General features: G+C 47.7%; 1 protein-coding gene across 1 annotated transcript; it reads right to left on the bottom strand.

Annotated features, from left to right (window-relative positions):
- Positions 1 to 487: 487 nt before the first annotated feature.
- On the bottom strand, positions 488 to 21,838 carry UBE2R2 (ubiquitin conjugating enzyme E2 R2). Its single transcript, XM_066602647.1, has 5 exons — positions 20,955 to 21,838; positions 6,060 to 6,146; positions 4,825 to 4,922; positions 3,625 to 3,759; positions 488 to 1,681 (listed from the first exon to the last, which is right to left on the bottom strand). The coding sequence occupies exons 1-5, from the start codon at positions 21,129 to 21,131 to the stop codon at positions 1,462 to 1,464; spliced, it is 717 nt and encodes a 238-aa protein (XP_066458744.1). The 5' UTR covers positions 21,132 to 21,838; the 3' UTR covers positions 488 to 1,461.
- Positions 21,839 to 22,133: the final 295 nt, after the last annotated feature.

Raw genomic sequence — 22,133 nt, 5'->3', positions numbered from 1 at the left:
CAGAGTTAGATGCGGTCGGCTGACAACCCTTGCAGGTCTGCAAGATTTGGAGCTCTGGATCATCAACCTTTAACATCAAGAAGAGCATCAGTCACTGACTATTTCATTTTTTTTTTCTTTTTAACTTTATTTGTCCTCTTCTGCTTAACAACAGTGATAGACACCCACATACAAACATACCACAAGAGCCCCGCAACTGTTGGGATGACATGAGTGCCGGCAATACAAGAAAAAAAAAAAAAAAAATTAGATATAGGGGGGAAAAAAAACAAAATAAAAAAACATAGAAAAAGGTCAATAAGAAACAAAATCAAATAAAAACCATTTGCAAAGCCATGACCTCTTGCACACAGACATCTCCTGGATAGCCTAAAAAGGATGTAGCAACAACACGGTGCTGAAAATTGTGCCGCAAACCAAAATGCATCTTCTGCTCTATACTCTGCTTCTGTTATAGCTTTATATATACAGTATATATATCTATATATTTTGTTTCAAACCTTTAATGACATCACAAAAAGCCATCAGCACAAACAGCAGCAGCAATAGTAGTAGTACTAGTAGTAGTGAGCGTACTCCGGCTCTGCAGAGACGCCATGTTGGAAATGCAGCCTTATCACAGATTTTCATTTTCATCTTGAGGTTGAGAAGAGGCGTTGTGGGGGAAAGGGTGGTGGCGGTCTGGCTGAGGTAAACATAACATGGAAAACACGTGATCACTGGAGCTAGACCTTGGCATGAACCTGAAGCGATTACTCCAGTCTGTTTGTATGGGGGAAAGGAAAAAGCTAAAAAATAAAATTAAAAATAAAAAAACCCTCAAAAAACACAAAACCAGAGGCCCTCTGGACAAACAAGAAAAAAAACTAAGAAACAAAAAATAAAATAAAAAAAAGAAACTTGCAGAAAAGGGACATTTCTCTGGCTGAAAACATCCACACGGGTTGAAACGTGAACCAAACAAGTCAGACTGTCAGTTAGAGTTTGTTTTTTTGACTTTTTGTTTTTACATTTTTTTTGCTTTTTCCTTTTTTGAAATTTTCAAATATCGCTTAAAGGTATATAAACAGGAGAGGGTGAGAGAAAGAAAGTGATTTCTAGGAAATTATAAAGTAAAGAATAGTTTTGCACTGACGCTTGCAGGTCAGCAGCAAGAATTTCAGAAATTCTGTGAGGTGCCAGTTTCCCCATCCCTTGTATTCTCCTTAATAGGTCCATAGAAATGGAGCAAGGAAAAAAAAATAAATCCAAGTGTGCAACTGCACTATACGGCAGAAGACTGGTCTCTTTATATCCTATAGCTTGGGCCCAGCAGGATGCCTGCCAGGCCAACACTACTCCATTTGTGGCCTGAGTCAGCAAGGGAGGAGAGGCAGCGGGAGAGGCCAAGGAACAGAGCGCAGGAAGGTCTAAGGGTCAGGCCGTGAGAAAGGAAAGAGAACAAACACGCAGGTGAGAGTGTCACGACTCTTCATTCCCAGAATCATCATCATCATAACAGTCGGCATCCTCCTCCTCCTCGTCTTCATCGTCTATGTCGTCATCATACAAGTCGTCGTAAAGCAAGTCTGAGCTGTTGTCACTAGAAGGCACTTTGGTTTTGATGCAGTATTCTGCCAAGGTGGTGGGGACTTTCACACCGTCTTTCTCCGCTTCTGCTTTAGTCGCTGACACTTGTTTCCTGTGTAGAAAAGAACGATTAAAATTTCCCTAGTTTTACTCTACCTGTATCCAGTATGTTTTGAAGGCCAAATTATATACGAGAAGATAGCTGCTATAATGCCGCCCCCTTACGTACGAGAAGATAGCTGCTATAATGCCGCCCCCCTTACGTACGAGAAGGTAGCTGCTCTAATGCCGCCCCCTACGTACGAGAAGGTAGCTGCTCTAATGCCGCCCCCTACGGACGAGAAGATAGCTGCTCTAATGCCACCCCCTTACGTACGAGAAGATAGCTGCTCTAATGCCACCCCCTTACGTACGAGAAGATAGCTGCTCTAATGCCGCCCCCTTACGTACGAGAAGATAGCTGCTCTAATGCCGCCCCCTTACGTACGAGAAGATAGCTGCTCTAATGCCGCCCCCTTACGTACGAGAAGATAGCTGCTCTAATGCCGCCCCCCTACGTACGAGAAGATAGCTGCTCTAATGCCGCCCCCCTACGTACGAGAAGATAGCTGCTCTAATGCCGCCCCCCTACGTACGAGAAGATAGCTGCTCTAATGCCGCCCCCCTACGTACGAGAAGATAGCTGCTCTAATGCCGCCCCCCTACGTACGAGAAGATAGCGGCTCTAATGCCGCCCCCTACGTACGAGAAGATAGCTGCTCTAATGCCGCCCCCTACGTACGAGAAGATAGCTGCTATAATGCCGGCCCCCTACGTACGAGAATATAACTACTGTAATGCCGCCCCCCTACGTACGAGAATATAACTACTGTAATGCCGCCCCCCTACGTACGAGAAGATAGCGGCTCTAATGCCGCCCCCTACGTACGAGAAGATAGCTGCTATAATGCCGGCCCCCTACGTACGAGAATATAACTACTGTAATGCCGCCCCCCTACGTACGAGAATATAACTACTGTAATGCCGCCCCCCTACGTACGAGAATATAACTACTATAATACTGCCCCCCTATGTACAAGAATATAACTACTATAATACTGCCCCCCTATGTACACGAATATAACTACTATAATACTGCCCCCCTATGTACACGAATATAACTACTATAATACTGGCCCCTATATACAAGAATATAACTACTATAATACTGGCCCCTATATACAAGAATATAACTACTATAATACTGCCCCTATGTATAAGAATATAACTACTATATATTCTCGTACATGGGGGGGGGGGGGGGCAGTATTAAACTACAATAATACTGCCCCCCCTATGTACAAGAATATAACTATAATACCGCCCCCCCTATGTACAAGAATATAACTACGATAATAACGCCCCCCCTATGTACAAGAATATAACTACTATAATACTGCCCCCTATGTAGAATAGAACTACCATAATAATGCCCTCTATGTACAAGACTATAGTAGTTATATACATAGGTGGCAGTATTATAGTAGTTATATTCTGGTGTATATATGGGCAGTATTATAGTAATCTTGTACATAGGGAGGCAGTATTTTTAATAGTTTAATACTTCCCCTAGCAGCCGGCGTTTGTGTCTTTCACGCTAGGCTTCGGTAGGTTTCCGTGTCCTCCTGCACGCCGACAGAGCAGTTCTTCCTGATAGCAGGGCTTGAATTCAATGAATGGCTGCGATTGGTTAATCAAGCACCAGCTTTCAATCGGAGCATTAGCTTGGTGAAGGTGGGGCATTCGAGCCCTGCTACCAGCAAGAGCTACTCTGTCAGCATCCCGGAGGACACAGAAGCATGCAGCAGCGATGGAGACCCGCGCGAGGGACCCAAACACTGGATGCTAGGTAATAAGACACCGCCTCTTTTGGGGGCAAAAAAAAAATATATATATAAGACATGGTCTTATTTTCAGGGAAACCATATAATACTTCCCCCTTCTGGTAAAGTATGTATGGAGATGTGCCATCTCCTAGAAGACATCCTCCTCACTCTACACCATGACACAACTCACCTAATGATTTCAGCATATTCCTTGTCTTTTCCTTTACTGTCCCTCCATTTCCTGAACATTACAGAAGCGTCTACATTGGCTGGGGAGAAGGTGTTTGGTTCGTTCAGCAGTGAGATCACACTTAGTAAGATAGTCCTGGGAGAGACAAGATAGGATGATGGTTTTACATAGGAGACAAGGTAGCACAGCAACACCGTGCCCTAAGGGCCATTTAGACGGGACGATTATCGCTCAATTAGTACAAATGAGCAAAACTAAGCAAAATTGTCCCGTGTAAATGTGGAAAAAATGGTTTGAAAGTCAGCGATAGCGAAAAGTAAAACGCATAGTAGTCAGCATAAAAATAAATAATAATTGCGGGATTCTCACTCAGTGTAAACGCTTCCCGCTTTACATAGGAGAGAGAAGCCAGCAATCCAGGAGCACACTGCACGAGCGCCGATGACCTTAGCAGGGACATCAATGCTTGTGCCTTCGTTTAGATGATGGTCATCCAGTCTTAAAAAAAAACAAAAAAAAAAAAACCCCTACACAACCAACCTGACTTTTGCCTTCATCCAAGAGCTCTATGGTATTGAAGGGCTCCTACACTATCAACCTCATTCAGCCGGCCATTCTGTAACCGCATTTTGGCGTCCACATTGCAACCTGAAGTGGCGTTCAGAGTATCATGACCCAAACCGTTCCAGAAGAATAATAAGCAAGTCTATTTGTATAGCACCAACGTAAGGCTTTATTATACATGGGATGAGTATTGATGCCCAACACTCGTCCTGTGTGTACTCGCTCCCGTGCTGTTACAGAGGAGCGAGTATCGCTGGCCCGCTCACAGCGTGGCCGGCAGGGAGGCGGGGAAGCTGGAGGAGAGTTCTCTCCCTGCTCTCTCCATTCACTATAAACAGCAGCTGTTTAGTACTGAACGATGGTCGTTCTGGGATTATAAACTGCCTAAAACTGAACGATTCTTGTACAGTCCTTCAGTCTCTGCATGCTTCTATACGGGACGATCATCATTCAAAACCATCTGGGAGCCTCAACAAGCAGAATGCTAATCATCCCGAGTAAAAGGGCCTTTATTCCGCAGCGCCTTTAGAACACAGGGTAGCACAGATCTAGAATCTAAGATGTTGTTGGTTCAGGTCATTAGATTTATCCAATGAACCGTATTAGCAGGCAGATTCCCTCCACCGTCACACCTACCTGACATTCTGGGTGGGGTTCCACCTCTCTGAAGGCAACTCTCCACTCTGTGGGTCATCTACAGGCGGGTGAAGGATCGAGATGCAGACGTCACCATTCTAAGAAATAAAACAGTCATTAGGGAGATTCCCCATGCGTTTGCATTCGTCTTCCAATATTCTTCTGCAAGAAGCAATAAGTATCCAGTGGATGAATTTTATAAGTGTGTTCTAGCGATCAGCGGGGGTCTCAGCAGCGGGACCCTCACTGATCAATACTTTTGACATGTCACTAGGATATATTAAAAGTTTTCTGAAAGTGCAGTTAGACTTTACCGACACAGAATCCACCATAGATTGTAAACCTTATGGAGGACTCTCACTCTTGTTCAAACCGATTAGGTGAATACTGTATGTAACATCTACTTTGTACCAGCACTGTGAAGTCGGTAAGCCATACCAACGACCAATCCACTTTCCCTAGACTCAGACGCTGCAGCCCTGCCAGTCTTCCTGTTCGGAGAGGAGTGCAGGATGGCCGCTGCCGCCTTCTCTGGTCTGTAGGATACTTAGCCTAATGGAGAGGAAAGGTAATAACAGATTTTGTATTGCCATTTCCACATCATAATTATATATAGCATTACATTTTTACTGACTCCACCAGAACGGGATGGACTCCAACTCCAGAGCCCTGGTTGGTAGAGTGCTGTGGAATATGCTAGCCGCATGGCTACCTACACACGGGCAAGCGTAATATCAGACAGAGAAACTCGGTCAGATATCGCGATCATCAACCTGTGTTTTCCCCACAGATGCAAGAGGATTTTCAGGCAGAACAGCCTCACATCCCTTCTGTGATATTTTTATGCTTTCACACGCGATAGCGGATCAGAAGGGTTTCCATTGATTTCAATAGGAAACTACGCATCGCACAACATGCAAGAGCCATGCCATATATTTAAGGTCCTATTGAAATCAAATGGGCGATGCGTTTGAGGAATGAGAGAAAGAAAAAAGTACGCCACCACGTTTTTCTCCCTCACCAAATCACAATGAGGGAAACCATCACTCATCGACTCCATTCAAAAGAACGGGGTTCATATTTGAGCAGGTTTTGGGAGTCTCGCATTGCACAAAACTCGCGATAGATTCTTGGCCGTGTAAAACCAACTGAAGGGATTTAATGGTATTTTTCAGTGATTTGCCCTCTTCCATAAACCGTTGGGTAGTTGCCTCCTAGTATCCTGTAGGTCTTACCTCATATATATTGGGATGCCACATCTTTGTCAGGAAACGGAAAGTTGGAGGCGAGTACGGATAGTCTATGGGGAATTTTATGTGAGCCTGCAATAGAAGAAAGGCCGATCAGGACACTGAGGACATCCAGGGCATTATACAACAGTTCTCACACCTCCCCTATCAGTACCAGGTACCGTGTCACACGCCAACACACCGCCATATTAGGAGCCATTGGAAATACAAAACCGCAGCATTAATAAAATTTGTTATAAAATGCATAATCGCCGCTTTGCAACATAAATATTGGGGGAGATTAAGAACAACGCCTCACGTGCTAATATCATCCTGTCTGCGCACAATACACCAAATACATACAGAGGTTAAGCTTGGTTGCTCCGTGCGCCTATACCGAGATCTGCGCCAGCTAGGAGCCAGAGTAGATTTCCAGGATACGTTTCTGGTGTAAATTATACATAAACATGGCAGTTTGGCCACACCCAGCAAAAACAAACCACACCCATAAGACAAAAAGTTACAACATTTTTGCACAAGTCGAGCTTGTGCCAAATTTTGCCTATTTTTTTACCAAAAAATAGCTTCCTAAATCTTTTTCAATTTACACCATTTTTCATAAGATAAGATCAGTGAGGGTCTGACTATTCTCACCACCTCCTTCTCTAGCTGTCCGAATTGGGAAATGGGCTGCTCCTGCCCGTGCTGTCTGTGTCACTCGGTTGCATTTAAGTGACAGAGCTGCAATATCATGCCCTGCCACTACACAATGTACGGCACTATGCTTGGTACACAATGAAAAGGCCGTTACCCTTAGATCAGCTGCCTGGCGGAATCAGACCTGACATGGATTACCTATTCTGAAGAAAGTCATTATTAAAAGTCCTTAAAAAAAAAAAAAAAACACCCACACAACTTTCTCCCCACCTATATGCTCTGCCCCCCACATTACAGACATGTACGACCCGTGACAATTCTCCGCCTAGAGCCCAACTATATACACATGTGCAGGAGGACAGCAGGGAACAAGTTAATCCCGAGGTTGGAGCAGGCAGGCCACGAGTGGCCGATGCAGAAACAGGCTGATTACTCCGGTGATGGGCTCCCTGCCAGGCTATTTATTGCTTGCAGCCCTGTCAGCACATGGCGACTCAAGACCAACTTTACAAGGCCAGAGCCAAGGCCACACAGGCGCATCATCATCATCATCACGGAGAGACTACAGGCCTCACACACCCAAGGCCACAGAGGGGAAGTAATACAGTACAACATCTGACAGTATGGGGAAAAGCTGAACTGCAAGCTCTGAAGGCGAGCGCAAAACTAGGTCAGCTTCCCAACAAGCACTGTAGACGGAATTAAGACGGGTATTTCACACACTGGTCTTCATCTGACCCGCGCCGGAGTAATGCCTGGCACCACAAAAACCTTGTTCGTATGCAGACGGCCTAAAGTGCATGGCCACTATCACAAAAAGCTCAGGCTTGGGAAAGTTATCTAGCTCAGGCACATTTGCAAACAAAGGTCAGGACACTCAGGTCACCAGTAGATAAACATGACTGCTGTGTGTGTAGTGGATAGTCAGACTCCTCTGCTTTAGTGGTGTCAAAGAGCACGCAAGTCAATCAAAATGCGAGTTAAACCCCATTTACATGCAAAGATTATCACTCAAAATTCATTCAAATGACCACAGATGAGCGATAATAGTTGTGTGTAACACTACAATCGTTCACTCTTCGGCTGAACGATGATTTTAAGGAGTGCTTAAAATCCATGGTTCAGCTGGAAAGAGACAACAGGGACTGCATGCTGTTTTCTGCATGGGAGTCGGAGATTATGCTGTATTCTGCCGACAGATCACGCAAGAACAATGCAGCTCTGTGCAGAGCTCAGACCACATGCTGTGCTCTGCAAGCAGCTCCCAGAGGCCATTTAACACGCAAATGAAGCTGATAAAGTGCTAGCTCACATTAGTATCCATTAACACTTTATACAAAATGATTGCTAAAACTGGTAATCTTTTAATCATTTGAAAGATTGTCTTTGCGTGTAAATGGGCCTTAATGCTGCGCTCAGACAGAACTACCATCATTTAATTGAAAAAATAAATGTAATATAATTCACTCAAATGAGCAAAAAAAGCGAACGAGATTTGTTTGGTTTTAAAACAAGCCAGCGACTGAACAATTAAGGAGAATCTTCCATTTTTAGGACATTGTTCAGCTTCTGCAGGACTAAAAAACATTTGCTCGTTCACTTACTGTTGCGTTTACCCCCCCCCCCCCCCACATCCTTCCACCCACCCCCAGTGTGTAACATAGGAAAGTGAAGTACTGAACGATTCTCATTGATGATCTGCCTGTCCATTAACAGGCTGCACAAACGAGTTAGTGGTGACGTCTCTCACTCAAACGAGGATCAGCTCAGGGCATTAGGGCCCATTTACATGGGACGAGCGGTCGGACGCAGATGCCCAACAGATTTTCCCAGCAACGATTGTTGCTGCGCCTTTACACAGGAACGATCATCGCTGTGCGAATGGAGGCAATCGTTCTGACCCGCCCGCCTCCACGTGCAGTAAACAGGCAGTGGTTCATAGATGGAGGACTGCCTGTTTATACAGACCGATCTGTCATTTAGTTCTTATGCACGTGTAGCCCCCTTACTACAGCTCTGACAGCTGTCCCTGCGAGGATTGCTGCGGCTCTTTTACACAGAAGTGATTGACTGCCTGTTTACACAGAACAATGCAGCGGCAGAACAACGATTTTAAGTCTGCGTGAAAGATCTGATCAGCGATGTATCGCCCATTGTCCCGTCTTGAGCAGTGTGAACGCATGCCACTCCAACAAGCGATTTACATGACGTTTCTGCCGAGTAAACGGGGCTTAAACTGAAACAGTAACTAAATTATCCTTCGCGGTTCAGTCTGAGTGACTTTACATCAAGCAACAGTCCTTCAGATTACCGCCGCTTCACGGGAATCCGTACAATTATCGTCCGCAGGCCCCCTAAGTGTGCCATTACAGGGAGCGCCGCTTGCTTGCGAGACGCAGCGGAGGCCTGCTGATTGTCACCTGCGTATGGTTTGACTAGACGGGGCCAGGTGCCGCCTGCAATCAACAGGGTTAAACGCCGCAGATCACGGTGTGATTACAGCATCCATCAGCGCTGACGGGTCTTGTTATGCAGAAAGCTTCGCAGGGGGCCGCGGTGGGACACAAGGAGCACAATACCATCCTCATACATGGAGAGTCAAGACTTCCTGCACAGATTTACTAACACCGAATTACTCACTGAAAATTGAAGTCAAGAACGGTCCAAATTGAGGAAGGTCCAAAAAATAAAAAATAATGCACCCCCTCTACACCACCATGAGAAGTGCTGATCAATGAGATTGGCGCTCATTTACCGGGCCTCCACACAATCCCATGCGCCGCAACGCCGCTAATTATTTTTTAAGCAGTACAACAGATGCGAGCGGCTGATGAACGGGCGTTTGTTAGTTCACTTTGAAGTTAGCAAGCCCAATTTGAGAACAGAGCTGCAGGGCATAAAAGGTAGCCCGTACAGGCTTCTCCCCGCCCATAGCATGTTGATTGACAGGTTTCTCCCCAATACGAGGAAGGCGAGCAGCTGTCAGTTAACATGCTGTGGGCGGGGAAACCCCAGCATGGCCTGCCTCTGACTTGGCAGTTTCTTTCTGAAGTTAAACAGGCAAAAAGTCAAATTGTGTTTATTCAAAAACACTACAGCGTTTTAGAATAATGCAGACACGGGGGCGATATTTGTCCCTGGTTCATCCTGCCCATGGTTCGGGAAGCATCAACCCCATTACAGCAGTAATTCTGCCCATTTCATCACTTTTAGACGCCAAGCCCATGTGGTATAAGGAGCCTTTATGTTTTAGTAAACGAGGCTATGATTACACCGAGTTTTTATAGCTGTGTCTACGTTTTTATACTTTTTCAGAGTATAGTTTGCATGTTTTATGGAGACACAATTTTAAATAAAAACCTTTGGAGGCATCGCTTCCCAATACCCAGAACTTATTTTCTTCTGACAACATAGCCTTATGGGAGCCCCATTTTGTAGCTAGCTGTGTTTTTGGCTCCATTCTGGTGTACACCATTATGGTAAGATTATTATTTCTCACATGGGAGGGGGGGGGGGGGGGGGGGGGAACACCAATTATGCCACTTTGCTATCAATTTTACAAGGATTCTGTTCACTCCCGTTATATTTGGCGCATAGAATGTCAACTACATTATTCTAGACTCCAAACCGAACATAAACTATCGGAACCTTCGTAGAACCTACAAAGTATTGTCCGAACGGTTCAGTTAGTTTACGTTCCGGATTCCGTCACAAGACTGCTTTTGTCAGCTGTGAAGGAACCCCGTGACGCAAATCACACTATGTAATAACTTGCAGGAACGCTGAATTACAGAGGTCTTTGGAAGGCACAGTATTTTTAACTGTCATGTGTAAAACTGACAGGCAAACATGGCTTAATATGCAAATGCCTTCATCAGGCCCTAAGCTGCTACTAAAACCCATCAACAGCCAGCGATCAGAACACGGGAGCCGATACTGACAGGAAGCTCCATCTGTCAAACTCCTTAGATGCCGTGGTCACTATTGACAGCAGCATCTAAGGCATTACAGGGAACTTGTCATGACCTTGGAGCCCCATAAACTACCTCATGTGACTCAAAAGGTCAGGTAACGAGGAGCGCTTTTTGATACTCAATGGGTTCCCCATTCCTCCGCTCCCAAAGTCCACGTGACTTCTCAACTCACTGTGTGCATGCTCACCCATAGAGATGAATGGCAGAGTGCGCGTACAGGGCGGGCTGAGAAAAGTCTCGCTGTGTTCACTTTGGGGAGACCGCGCAAGAATGGGGTGCCTTGTATCAAACTGCGCTCCCTGTTCCTTGGCCATTGAGCCCCCTAACAGTTTATAATTCAGGTACACCCACTGATGCTGCAACTCTACCTTGGTGAGGGACGGGGAGCCCCAGCATCGCCGTCATTGGACAAACCAGTGATGACCCAACAGAAAGCGCCATTTTATAGTCGGATATTAAAAAAAAAAAAAAGTTGTATGATGATGGGATGTAGTTGATCTATGGAGTTGGGGAAAAAAGTGAAACCCACGAGGTGAATGGCTGCTCCGCCTGTTTTCATACACGAGGCCCTAGTTACTGAAACAACTTCCTTATGTAAACCAGTATTACCAGAGAGCGAAACTGCTAAAACATGATTTACTGTCCCAGCCGCCTCATTTGTCATAACCGACACTCCTCGGCGTAATCCCTCAGACAATTAGCGTATAAACAAAAAACAAAAGTCACTTCACAAAAACAAAATGGGCTGAAACTATGCGGCAATGACAGAACTGGGTCAGCAGGAGTGCAGCCCTGGGAGGACAGGAGCGGCAGTGCAGGACCACAACATATTGGGAGGGGGGGGGGTAAGGAGTGCAGGCCTGAGAGGACAGGAGCAGCAGCGCAGGACCACAACATATTGGGAGGGTGTCAGCAGGAGTGCAGCCCTGAGAGGACAGGAGCGGCAGCGCAGGACCACAACATATTGGGAGGGTGTCAGCAGGAGTGCAGCCCTGAGAGGACAGGAGCGGCAGCGCAGGACCACAACATATTGGGAGGGTGTCAGCAGGAGTGCAGCCCTGAGAGGACAGGAGCGGCAGCGCAGGACCACAACATATTGGGGGGGGGGGGGTAAGGAGCAGCAGCACAGGATCACAACATATTGGGAGGGAGGGGTAGGCAGGAATGCAGGCCTGAGAGAACGGAAGTGGCAGCGCAGGACCACAACATATTGGGAGGGGGGGGGGGGGGTCAGCAGGTGTGCAGGCCTGAGAGGACGGAAGTGGCAGCGCAGGACCACAACATATTGGGAGTGGGGTCAGCAGGAGTGCAGCCCTGAGAGGACAGTAGCAGCAGCACAGGACCACAACATATTGGGAGGGGGGTCAGCAGGAGTGCAGGCCTGAGAGGACAGGAGCAGCAGCGCAGGACCACAACATATTGGAAGGGGGGGGGGGGGGGGGGGTCAGCAGGAGTGCAGGCCTGAGAGGACAGGAGCAGCAGCACAGGACCACAACATATTGGGAGGGGGGGGGGGGGGGGCAGCAGGAGTGCAGGCCTGAGAGGACAGGAGCAGCAGCGCAGGACCACAACATATTGGGAGGGGGGTAGGCAGGAATGCAGGCCTGAGAGGACAGGAGCAGCAGCGCAGGACCACAACATATTGGGAGGGGGGTCAGCAGGAGTGCAGGCCTGAGAGGACAGGAGCAGCAGCGCAGGACCACAACATATTGGGAGGGGGGTAGGCAGGAATGCAGGCCTGAGAGGACGGAAGTGGCAGCGCAGGACCACAACATATTGGGAGGGGGCAGGAATGGAGCCAACTAGTAGGAAACAGGATACCAATAATCTGGCATGATAAAGACTAGTGTGTCGGATTTATGGAAGCTCAGACATAAACATTGTAATACTGTATACACAGACTGACCCTCCTACATTGTGTGTGGCAGTGATGTAGTCACATATAACCTCATCCCTCCCTCTCGTTCGGTAGTATAGGAAAACTACAACTCCCAGCATGCCCTGGCAGCTGGACAGCCACAAGTCGACCACTGTATGATGTATGCAGACAGTACTGCCCTCCTCATGAGTTACGTAGGCGCGGATGGTACTGCCTCTGGGTAAGGGCTCTTTCACAAGGAAGGATTAGCGTCCAATTAATCATTGCATCGCGCAGAATTAAACGCTAATTACTCGGTGTAAACGTGGGCGATGATGAGCGATAATTTGTTGTACATTTTATGTAGGCATAAAACTCATTGTTTGTCATTTGCAGGCCGTTCTGTAGTGTGGGCCGAGACTCAACGACCCTAAAAACGGGGCGGTGAAGCCAACAGAGCCCCCCTGATCAGACTTCTCCCTTGTCCTATGGAGGAGTGATAGAACTCCTTTAAGTGCTTCTACCAAAGTCACCCTCCACCTGCAGGATGGGATAAGTTTATGATCAGCGGAGGACCTGCATACACGCTGCCGCTCCATGGGTGTCAATGAATGGAGCAGCGGTGCCCGTGTGCATCTTCCACTCCATTCATGTGGGATCCATAGGAACCCTCAGCGATCAGTAAATTATCCCCATCCCAGGGAACCACTAAAAGTGATATGGGCTCAGCTAGTACTGCCTCCTTGTCCCGCCGCGGCCTCGCATTCATACACACATTCATAGCCACCTGCAAGAGGTCTAAAAAGAAAAATGGCCGCCCTGCTCACAAACTCCATGAATATTGCATAATCCTAGTTTCAGTCGTTTGCTAGCGTTTCTACCCCCCCCCCCCCCGCCCCAGTATTCAGATGGTCGCTATAGGGAGATATGAAAGGCACTACAAAGAATGCCTTTTTATGGTATTTTCCCTCACTTTTGGGTCAATTTTTTTTTTTTTGCACACAGATCCTGCTTCATGCATTTTTCTCTTTTCACTATAAGAGAAAATGTATGCTGAAAAGATAGAAGTTATTAAAACCTTGTATGCAGTGCAAAAGGATACCAATAGAAACTGCGGGTCATTCTGCAAAGAATAGTAAGTCCTTACAGCACCAGCAATTGAGAAAAAAAATAAATTTGTGGCAGAATTTTATTTATTTTTTTAAAGATTAGGAAAAAAATAAAATCCATGCTGTAAGAAACACAAACACAAACACACTTTTACTATGCATGACCACCTATGGCAGAATCCTGGGGGGGGGACAGAGGAGGGGAGCTGAAGTTTCTCTTAACTAAATGAGAAATTAAAAACCATTTGTTGTGTCAACAGGTCTGTGCTCTGATTTCGGAGAATGACCGCTGATCACATGACCCAGGAGGAGACGCTGCCAAGGAATGTGAAGACAGAAGGTAAACAGGGTGACGCTCTCCCAGTAAACATGCGAGGATGATAACCGGTTATCACAGCCGGCCACGTGGGGGGGAGAAGAATAAGCCTTGCAGGGTCCTGTGCCCTCCAACAGATAACATAGCCAACACTTCCCATCTACGAGGATTATACAAGATGACCCACATACCATACACTGGCACAGGCATCAGTGACGAGTGCCAGGACTGTGGCGCTGCGGAGAGCTCGGACCTCTGGCACAGTCCAGGCTCGTCTTTCACCACTCATCTGTCCCTTTTATCTACAGTTACACCTCCACAATCTGATAGTCTCCATTACAGGACAGAGCCAGCAAAACAAGAGGTTTGCTGGGAAAGTTGGGTTAAAAAGGGATATTACTGCCAACGGCAGGAAGGAACGCCACTCAGATGGCAGAACTATAATTGGGATGTAAAAGGTCTCAAACTGTAGTGACGTCAACGCTGACGGCTACCAGGTTTCCACACCGCACATGATGTGTCTAACGAGGACGTAGAAGGCCCACGCCATCATTAGCATCCCTGCCCCATGCATTTCACCCCTCTGATGCCACAGGCCGTGACCTCGGCATCTAATAACTAGGCAGTAGAGGATCAGAGAAAACCAGCCGGTCCAGACAAACACGAAAGTCTCACCTCGCAAGACGTTATCCGTTGTTGACTCACGTCTAAAGACGCCATCAGCTCTGCTATATCCTAGTGCTACTAAACCAGGACAGCAAGGTAGAACCGCCGGTAGGACGTACATAACATGCAGAAGTATCCAACGCCTGACCTGGTCAGGAGGGCTCTTTCTGGAGAATGTTTGGGATCCCTTCTTCTGGACACTAATGAGGATCAAATTTTAAGACCTTGGATGTCGACGGCATATCCAATCAAGCTTAAAGGGGTTGTCTCGCGGCAAACATCAAAATTTTACCTTACCCCATTACCCTGTCACCCCCTGGCATAAAATGGCAAATTAAAGCGGTTTTTAAACCGCTTGCTACTCACCGATCCGACGAAATAAGGAGTTATAAAAATCTTCTCCCTAAGATGGCCGCCGGTCCTTTCCCAGGGATGCACTGCGTTTTTTTCCCATGGTGCACCGCGGGTCTTCTCCCATGGTGCACCATGGGCTCTGTGCGGTCCATTGCCGATTCCAGCCTCCTGATTGGCTGGAATCGGCACATGTGACGGGGTGGAGCTACAATGACGACGCGGTGACCAGCTCTCCGGCACGAGCGGCCCCATTCACCAGGCAGAAGCACGGACTGCGCAAGCGCGTCTAAAAACGCCAGAAGACATCGGAATTAGACGGAGCCATGGAGACGGGGACGCCAGCAACGGAGCAGGTAAGTGAATAACTTCTGTATGGCTCATATTTAATGCACGATGTATATTACAAAGTGCATTAATATGGCCATACAGAAGTGTATACCCCCACTTGCTGCCGCGAGACAACCCCTTTAAGGTGCAGAAACTCACCTCCCTCCTAAAAGTGCCCTACACATCTCCTATAGCAGTTGGCCAAAAACACGGCATGACCACCACCCCCAGACAGCAGTTGGCTGAACACACCACACCTGTATCCTCAATTTGTGTCCCCCCTCCCAAAGAACAAAGAGTTCAGACTTGTGGAAATACAAAGGGGCTCTTAGGGTTTTACTAAGGTATTCATGACCTACAGCCTCAGGATAGGTCCTCAATAGTTGACCAGTGGGGATCCACCAGTCAGGATTCCTGGAGATCAGCTCATCACCGGTCTTCCATCAGTGCAGCGAGGTCATAGCAAGAAATCTAATAGGTGGCGTCACTCCCATTGTAATCAAACAGGAGCCAAGCTACCCATTACACTTCCGGCTTCACGTTGGGGGTCAGAGCCAGAAGTGTAATAGGGGGCTTTGTTCTCATTGATGTCAAAATGGGTACAAAGTCACCTAGTCTACTTACTGCTCCAATCCAGTTGCACCGTCACCATGCCAGGAGATAAGCTGATAGTCAGGGATCACAAGCAGCAGATCCTCGCCGATCAACTACTGATGGCCAATCCTCAGGCTAGGTTATCAGTAGTAAAAGCCCCCCCCCCCCAAAAAAAAAGCATTCCACTGAAATTGATGCGTTTGGAGAACTTTTACCTAATGTCTGCGGGCTATAATGATAGTAACCTCAGATGACAAAATTCAATGCCCGGAACGAAGGCAAAACTGTAGGGCAGCCATAACTAGGGGGGGGGGGGTCATACCTGCGTTAATAAAAATAAAGTCTAAAGACCCCTTTAAAGATTAAGATGAAGACTGGCGCTTTAGGTCAGTCTTATTCTCTGTCGGCACACACCTCTTCATATATTAGGTGCATCTCAGCCGCTACGTGCGCCTACAGCAGCTAGGAGCTGGAGTACGGTTTTTTTGGGTATAACTGTCGCCAGCTTCTGGTGTCAATTATACACAAATGTGTCAGTCCGGGTGACCACGGTCCCCTCCTAAGAAGGCATGCCCCTTCCATATCCAAGGCTGTCTAAAGTTTCTCCTCTAGTCTATACTACACTAGACATGACCCTAGGCATATAGTGCTGACACCCAAAATGAAACCCTCCATACTTTTCACCGCAGGCTGCATCCACACGATGGAACACCATGAAAAAAACTAGAAAGCATGTCTAATTTTCCGCCAGCGCCTGTACAGATAGCAGCCTTGTCACACGCCGGCAGTTGAGCCGAGCCAACCTGCAGATTAAGATTACCAGCCGAGTCCTGTATCTAGGCACGGCCGGGGCCCAGTACACGGATAGAAACAGACACCATATACCCTCGACGGCAGAGGACAGCACTAATACAGATGTCAGTCGTCACAGGACAGAGGCTCGAGGACAAGCAGGTCTGTATAGGTCACCCTGGAGGACAGCGTCTCATGTGTCCGTATTCTTTGCAGTAGAAGTCATCTTTAGTGCCACACGAAGAAGAGCTATCAGGAAAACTTCTAGGCCAGACGCGGCGCGGCTACTGGTAAAGAGCAGAGTCAGATATTAATGAGACAGCATTTTTAGATTTCCATCTACAGCTCCATCTGCCCAGAAGCTTCAGATCTGTTCATCCTGAGCTACCTGGTTCATAAGCAGAATTATCAAACCACACTGACAACAGCAAGACAAGCGGAGAGGGCCGATAGCGTATGAGTCATGTGACAACCCCAATAATCGCTGCTATGGCGGCCATTGCTTTACTATAGGGGTGCGATCACATGTTGGCGATTTGCTGCAGATTGTCGCAGATCAGCAGCAGATTTCACCCTGGCAGTTGAGTTCACATTGAAGGGTGAAAGCTTCAGTAAGTCAGCAACATGTGCACACACCCCAATTAGGACCTTTCTTCTATACTGGCATGCATGCAGCACCCATCCCATTTACTTCTGTTGGGCAGTGCCAACTGCATGGCACCTATAACACCCAAGGGTTTACTTTCTCCTATAGGCATGTGGGTAGAGCAGGGCAGGCAGAGAGATGAGCAGCCGCAGGACCAAGTTCTGTGTGCAGGACTCCATGAAGCCTGTCCACACACGTACGGCGTGCAGTACCGACCGCACGGAGTGCGCCACATACACGCCAAAAGACGCTTTGTACCTGCAGTGTTGCGGACGAGATCTGGATGTACACGGGGTACAGAGGCCCAACCTACAGTCATATCTAATCATTCCAGGCTGCGAAGACCAGAACGTGGAATGGAATTTAAAGAGGACTCCGGGGATTACTAATTATATATATATCTGTTCAATTCTGGAGGGACAAGAATTTATTTTTTTAAATTGCTGAATATAGGCTTTTTCTTCCATTGCTCAAATAAATAAAAAAAAGTCAATCTAGGGCCAACTTGGCACAGATCGCAGCAACCTGCAACATAACCCCATTGACTTCAATGGCGGAGTGAGGTCACAGGGCTACAAGACAATCTTTTGGCCCCATGACCTCAAACTGCCACTGAAGGTGTGGTAAGTCACCCAAACAAAAAAAAATAAAGATCTGACCTCGGTAGTCACACCAAAACCCCATGGGCTTCATTGTAAGGCTGCAGGGTGATCATTTGTTGCATGGCCAAAAGTTACCGTATAACCCCAGCCTGCGGGCAGCTTACAACTATGCCCTTTTTCTGCCACCATTATTAAAAGGTGGCTAGGGCTACATGGAAGCATAGCTTCCATTGATTTGGATGGGAGTGAAGCCTGCTAGAACACTTCCAGCCCTGACCACCGATGACCACATCTGGCCGATCAGCTGGGATCCTGAGGATACCTCATCATAAGACCCCATGGGTGAAGTCTCCTCCATTAGTCACATGACTATATGTTACGTGAACATACGTTCTACATGTCTCCTGCTTGGTGAATGGGTAGGAGTAACCAGTGGCATCAGCCCGACAGGCGCCACACATCCCCGGGGTGGCCTCCTCATGTCCAGCACTACTGCTTGTTGGTGTAACAAGTTCTACAGGGATGACGAGCCACGCAGAGATACTGGATGGAGTTCATGGGACAAACTCCTGTAACCAGTTTGAGCAGCAGCATCGACTCCACCTCATCTGCAAAGAGGACTAAAAATCCAACCTGCAAAGCAAACCCGTCAGCAAACCCACAGACCGAGGCAGGCAAATGCTCAGCACTGCAGTCTAACCACTGATGGTTGTTGGGCACTTCTGCACCTGACAGTCATTCTGTGTAAAGAGCCCCCAACTCTACCGCGGTTACACCGGTCAAGCTTTTACTAGCTTGCCCATCTACTCAACCAGTGTAAACCGGACCTCACCGTACCTGGGAAGAGAGGTCCAGCTACTGGTTAGTGCGCCGGAGACTCATACTACCGCCAGCAGCAACAGAGAAAGTTTGCCTCCCCCCCGCCAATCCCCCACTTTACCACCAAGACTATAAACACAAAAAGTTGAAAAAAAAAAAAAAAGTTAAAAATTAAAATGGATCTATAGCCATCCAAACAGAAAAGAGCCTGAATAAAATACACCAAAAAAAAAAAAAAGATATAATATATGCTGTATATAGATTTGTAACAAGGCGTTTACCCACCATTAGTGCTGTAGTGCATGGCTTAGGCTGGCACTACACGGGCAGTACAGTTTGAGAACACTTTGTGACACGAGCGTGGCAGACGGTGACCGGAGACGGACCTATAGGCCGTGCTGTCGATGAAGTTTTTGGCATCCTTACGTGACCCAGAAAGCTGCATCCCATCGCTATAAGCACGGCCCAGCCTAGAGGCGGATTGTTAGTGCGTTATCTATACTTACGGCGTTGGCCACAGCGACAACCTTCAAGCCAACCGCGAACAAAAACAGGCATAGGAGAATAATGACCAGCGTGCGGTCGGCTACCTTCTGGCGCTCCAACACACCGTATGGAGCTGATGAAGTGGTTTCAGGTCTGCACTCTTATAGAGACCCTAAACCACCCGACAAGCTCACTAACAGCACAAGTCACCCAATATTCCCACGTATCACCGGCTTCCATAGCTGTCTACTACACAGATCCATGCAGTACAAGGCTGTCGTCCCCCCCCCCCCCCCCCTTTCTCACGTGGATCTTGTGTGGGGGGGGGGGGCGAATTTGACTACTTTAGCTAGTCAGACTTGGACAACACAGGGACAGAAAGCCTGCTCATATGTTGTCCAAATCATAAGCGGGTTTTCTGTCCATGTGTTGTCGGTCTAGTCAGACTTGGACAACAAACAGGCCTGTAGTAGTCAGTTGGGGCTTACCCTCAACCCCCACAAGATCCATGTGAGAAAGAGGGGAAAAAAGAACAGCATGGTCCGATTAACAGACGAGATTCACCCTTTCAAAGCAATAGAGGACGCAGAAGAAAAAACATTTAAAAAAAAATAAATGTATATCTATCTATGATTAAACAGCACAGGGACCAAAAACAGAAGGTTATAATTTACACAAGTGATTTTTCTGTCTGAAAGGGGGTTGGGGATACACTATTTTAGGTGGTTACATAAAAATTGGGTTAAACTGGATGACCAGTCGACAAAAAAAAAAAAAAAAAAAAAAAAAAAAAAAAAAAAAAACAACACACAACACATGATGCAATATTTTCTATTTTGTCTGTTTTTCAATTTTCTGACAAAAATAAAAAAAAAACAAAAAAAACAACCCACAGCTGAACCGTATATTTATGTTTGTTTTTTTTAACCACACATGAAAATCTGATGTAAAAACGGCGTGAAGTCAAACTACTGGCCCACTTTACTTGAATTGCAAAGATGTGCGAATATATTTTTAAAAAAAAAAGAAAAGTCTACCAGAACACACAAGGTGATTTTTTTCCTTCAAGGCGCTCGTTCACACCCGGTCGGGTTTTCATTTTCTCTGTTCTGGGGTCTGAGACCTTGAATTACAACAGAATTAAATGCTTTTGTTCCCCCCTCGCCCCCCAAAAAACCCCCCACGAATGGAATGATTTCCGTTTGCTTCTGTTGCACGAAGTTCCCCCTGAACAGAAGTGGCGCTGCCGGCTGCGCTATTCGTTCTGTTAGAACACAGAAACCCAGCGGAACAGAAACAAACTGCGAGGATTCCGTTTTTTTTTTTTTTAAAACCCGAAGGCCGCTGTGATGAAAACTAAATGCCGTTTCTCTATTCTAGAATCAGAACAGAGATGGAAGCCCCAAGGCGGCGGCAGCGCGGGTGTGAACAAGCCCCTCTTACACACCTGTGCGAATTCCGTCCCGCGTCGAGCCTAGTCGCGGATATGGGCATCATGTACGGATCGGTCTATGGTTAAACAGGCGGTACGGGCAGAGTGCGCACACTTTCCGCTACAACTCGCCACTGACTACGCGTTTCCTGGTACATGACGGTCTAGGCTGAGAATGGCATATGCCAATGTTGTGACCCGCTGGCGTGGAGTAAAGGTCAGTTATACATACGCGGCCACCCCTCCCCCCAAGTCAGGACTATACTCACCTTAAAGTATCCCCCCTCATAGAGGGTATTGGGGGGCCCAAATATGGCCACCTCCCAATTATACAGGTCGCTCTCGTCCACCAGGGTGATGCGGAAACCTTCCACCGGCTCTTCCTGCAGCGACTTGAGCTCAAGCATCAGCGCCTTCTGCGAGCTGGTCATCTGTTGCTGGGCCATGGTGGAGAACACGGGCAACTAACCAGTCCTGAGAGACCAAAGGGGACTTCGTAAAGAGACCCTCGTACTTAGAGAGCGTCAGCTCTTGGGACAAGCTACAGCAGCGCGCCTCCTGGTCCGCAACGAGTGCCAGCTCTTGGGCCAAGCTTCCCCTGCTGATTGTAGTGGCTTATTGTGAGTGTCAGCTCTTGGACCCAGCAGGGCTGTTACTGAGACCACAGGGTCTTTGTTTCCAGCGAGTGTTAGCTCTTGGGCCCACCCTTATCTGGGGGGAGGAGGAGTCTATAGAAATACTTGGGCCCTTTGTCTCCAGCGAGTGTAAGCTCTTGGGCCCACCCTGCTGTGGGGGAGAGTACTGGATGAGATTAGGGGCCAGCAGGCACAGTCTTGTCCCCTGTCGGGACACTCAGGGGGCCCCGCGCTCTTCAGTCTGGATCTGTGGGGCCCCTTGGCCCGGATTTGGGCGGCTTCTCTCTGTGTTTAGGATGAAGAGGCCTTACTGTAATCCCCGGCCTGGAGTGAGCGGCCTCCCGGTGTCGGGTGCTGGAAGGACGGCCGAGACCTTGGTAGTGTCCCCCTTTCTCCTGCGGGGGTGTGGGAGCTCCCGCGCGCGGCTCAGGGCGTCCGGGTGTCGCTTACTCTCCGGGTTCCCAGCTGTAGAGGTAAGCGAGGCGCTGCTAGTTCCTTTTGTGACGTCACGGGGTGTGGTGACGTCACGGCGCCGCCCAGAAGGGAAGGATAATAGGCTGTGCGGGAGGGGGCGGGGCCTGAGGGGCTGGGCGTTCCCATGACACGCTGATGATTGGAAGGGAGCAGGGCTGTGACGTCACGGCTGTTCTGGGCTCTACGGGCAGTGATGGCCCAGGAACTGGGGACTTTTCTCAAAGCGGTCTTTTGTTGCCCCTAGCAACCAATCAGAGCCCAGCTTTCACTTTACCACAACTGTTTAAGAAATGAAAGTGGAGTTCTGATTGGTTGCTAGGAGCAACGAAGACAGTTTAG

Source organism: Eleutherodactylus coqui, chromosome 5, assembly GCF_035609145.1.
Source record: "Eleutherodactylus coqui strain aEleCoq1 chromosome 5, aEleCoq1.hap1, whole genome shotgun sequence".
NCBI lineage: Eukaryota > Metazoa > Chordata > Amphibia > Anura > Eleutherodactylidae > Eleutherodactylus > Eleutherodactylus coqui.
The sequence above is the reverse complement of the archived record's forward strand: the minus strand, read 5'-3'. Positions and strand labels throughout refer to the sequence as shown.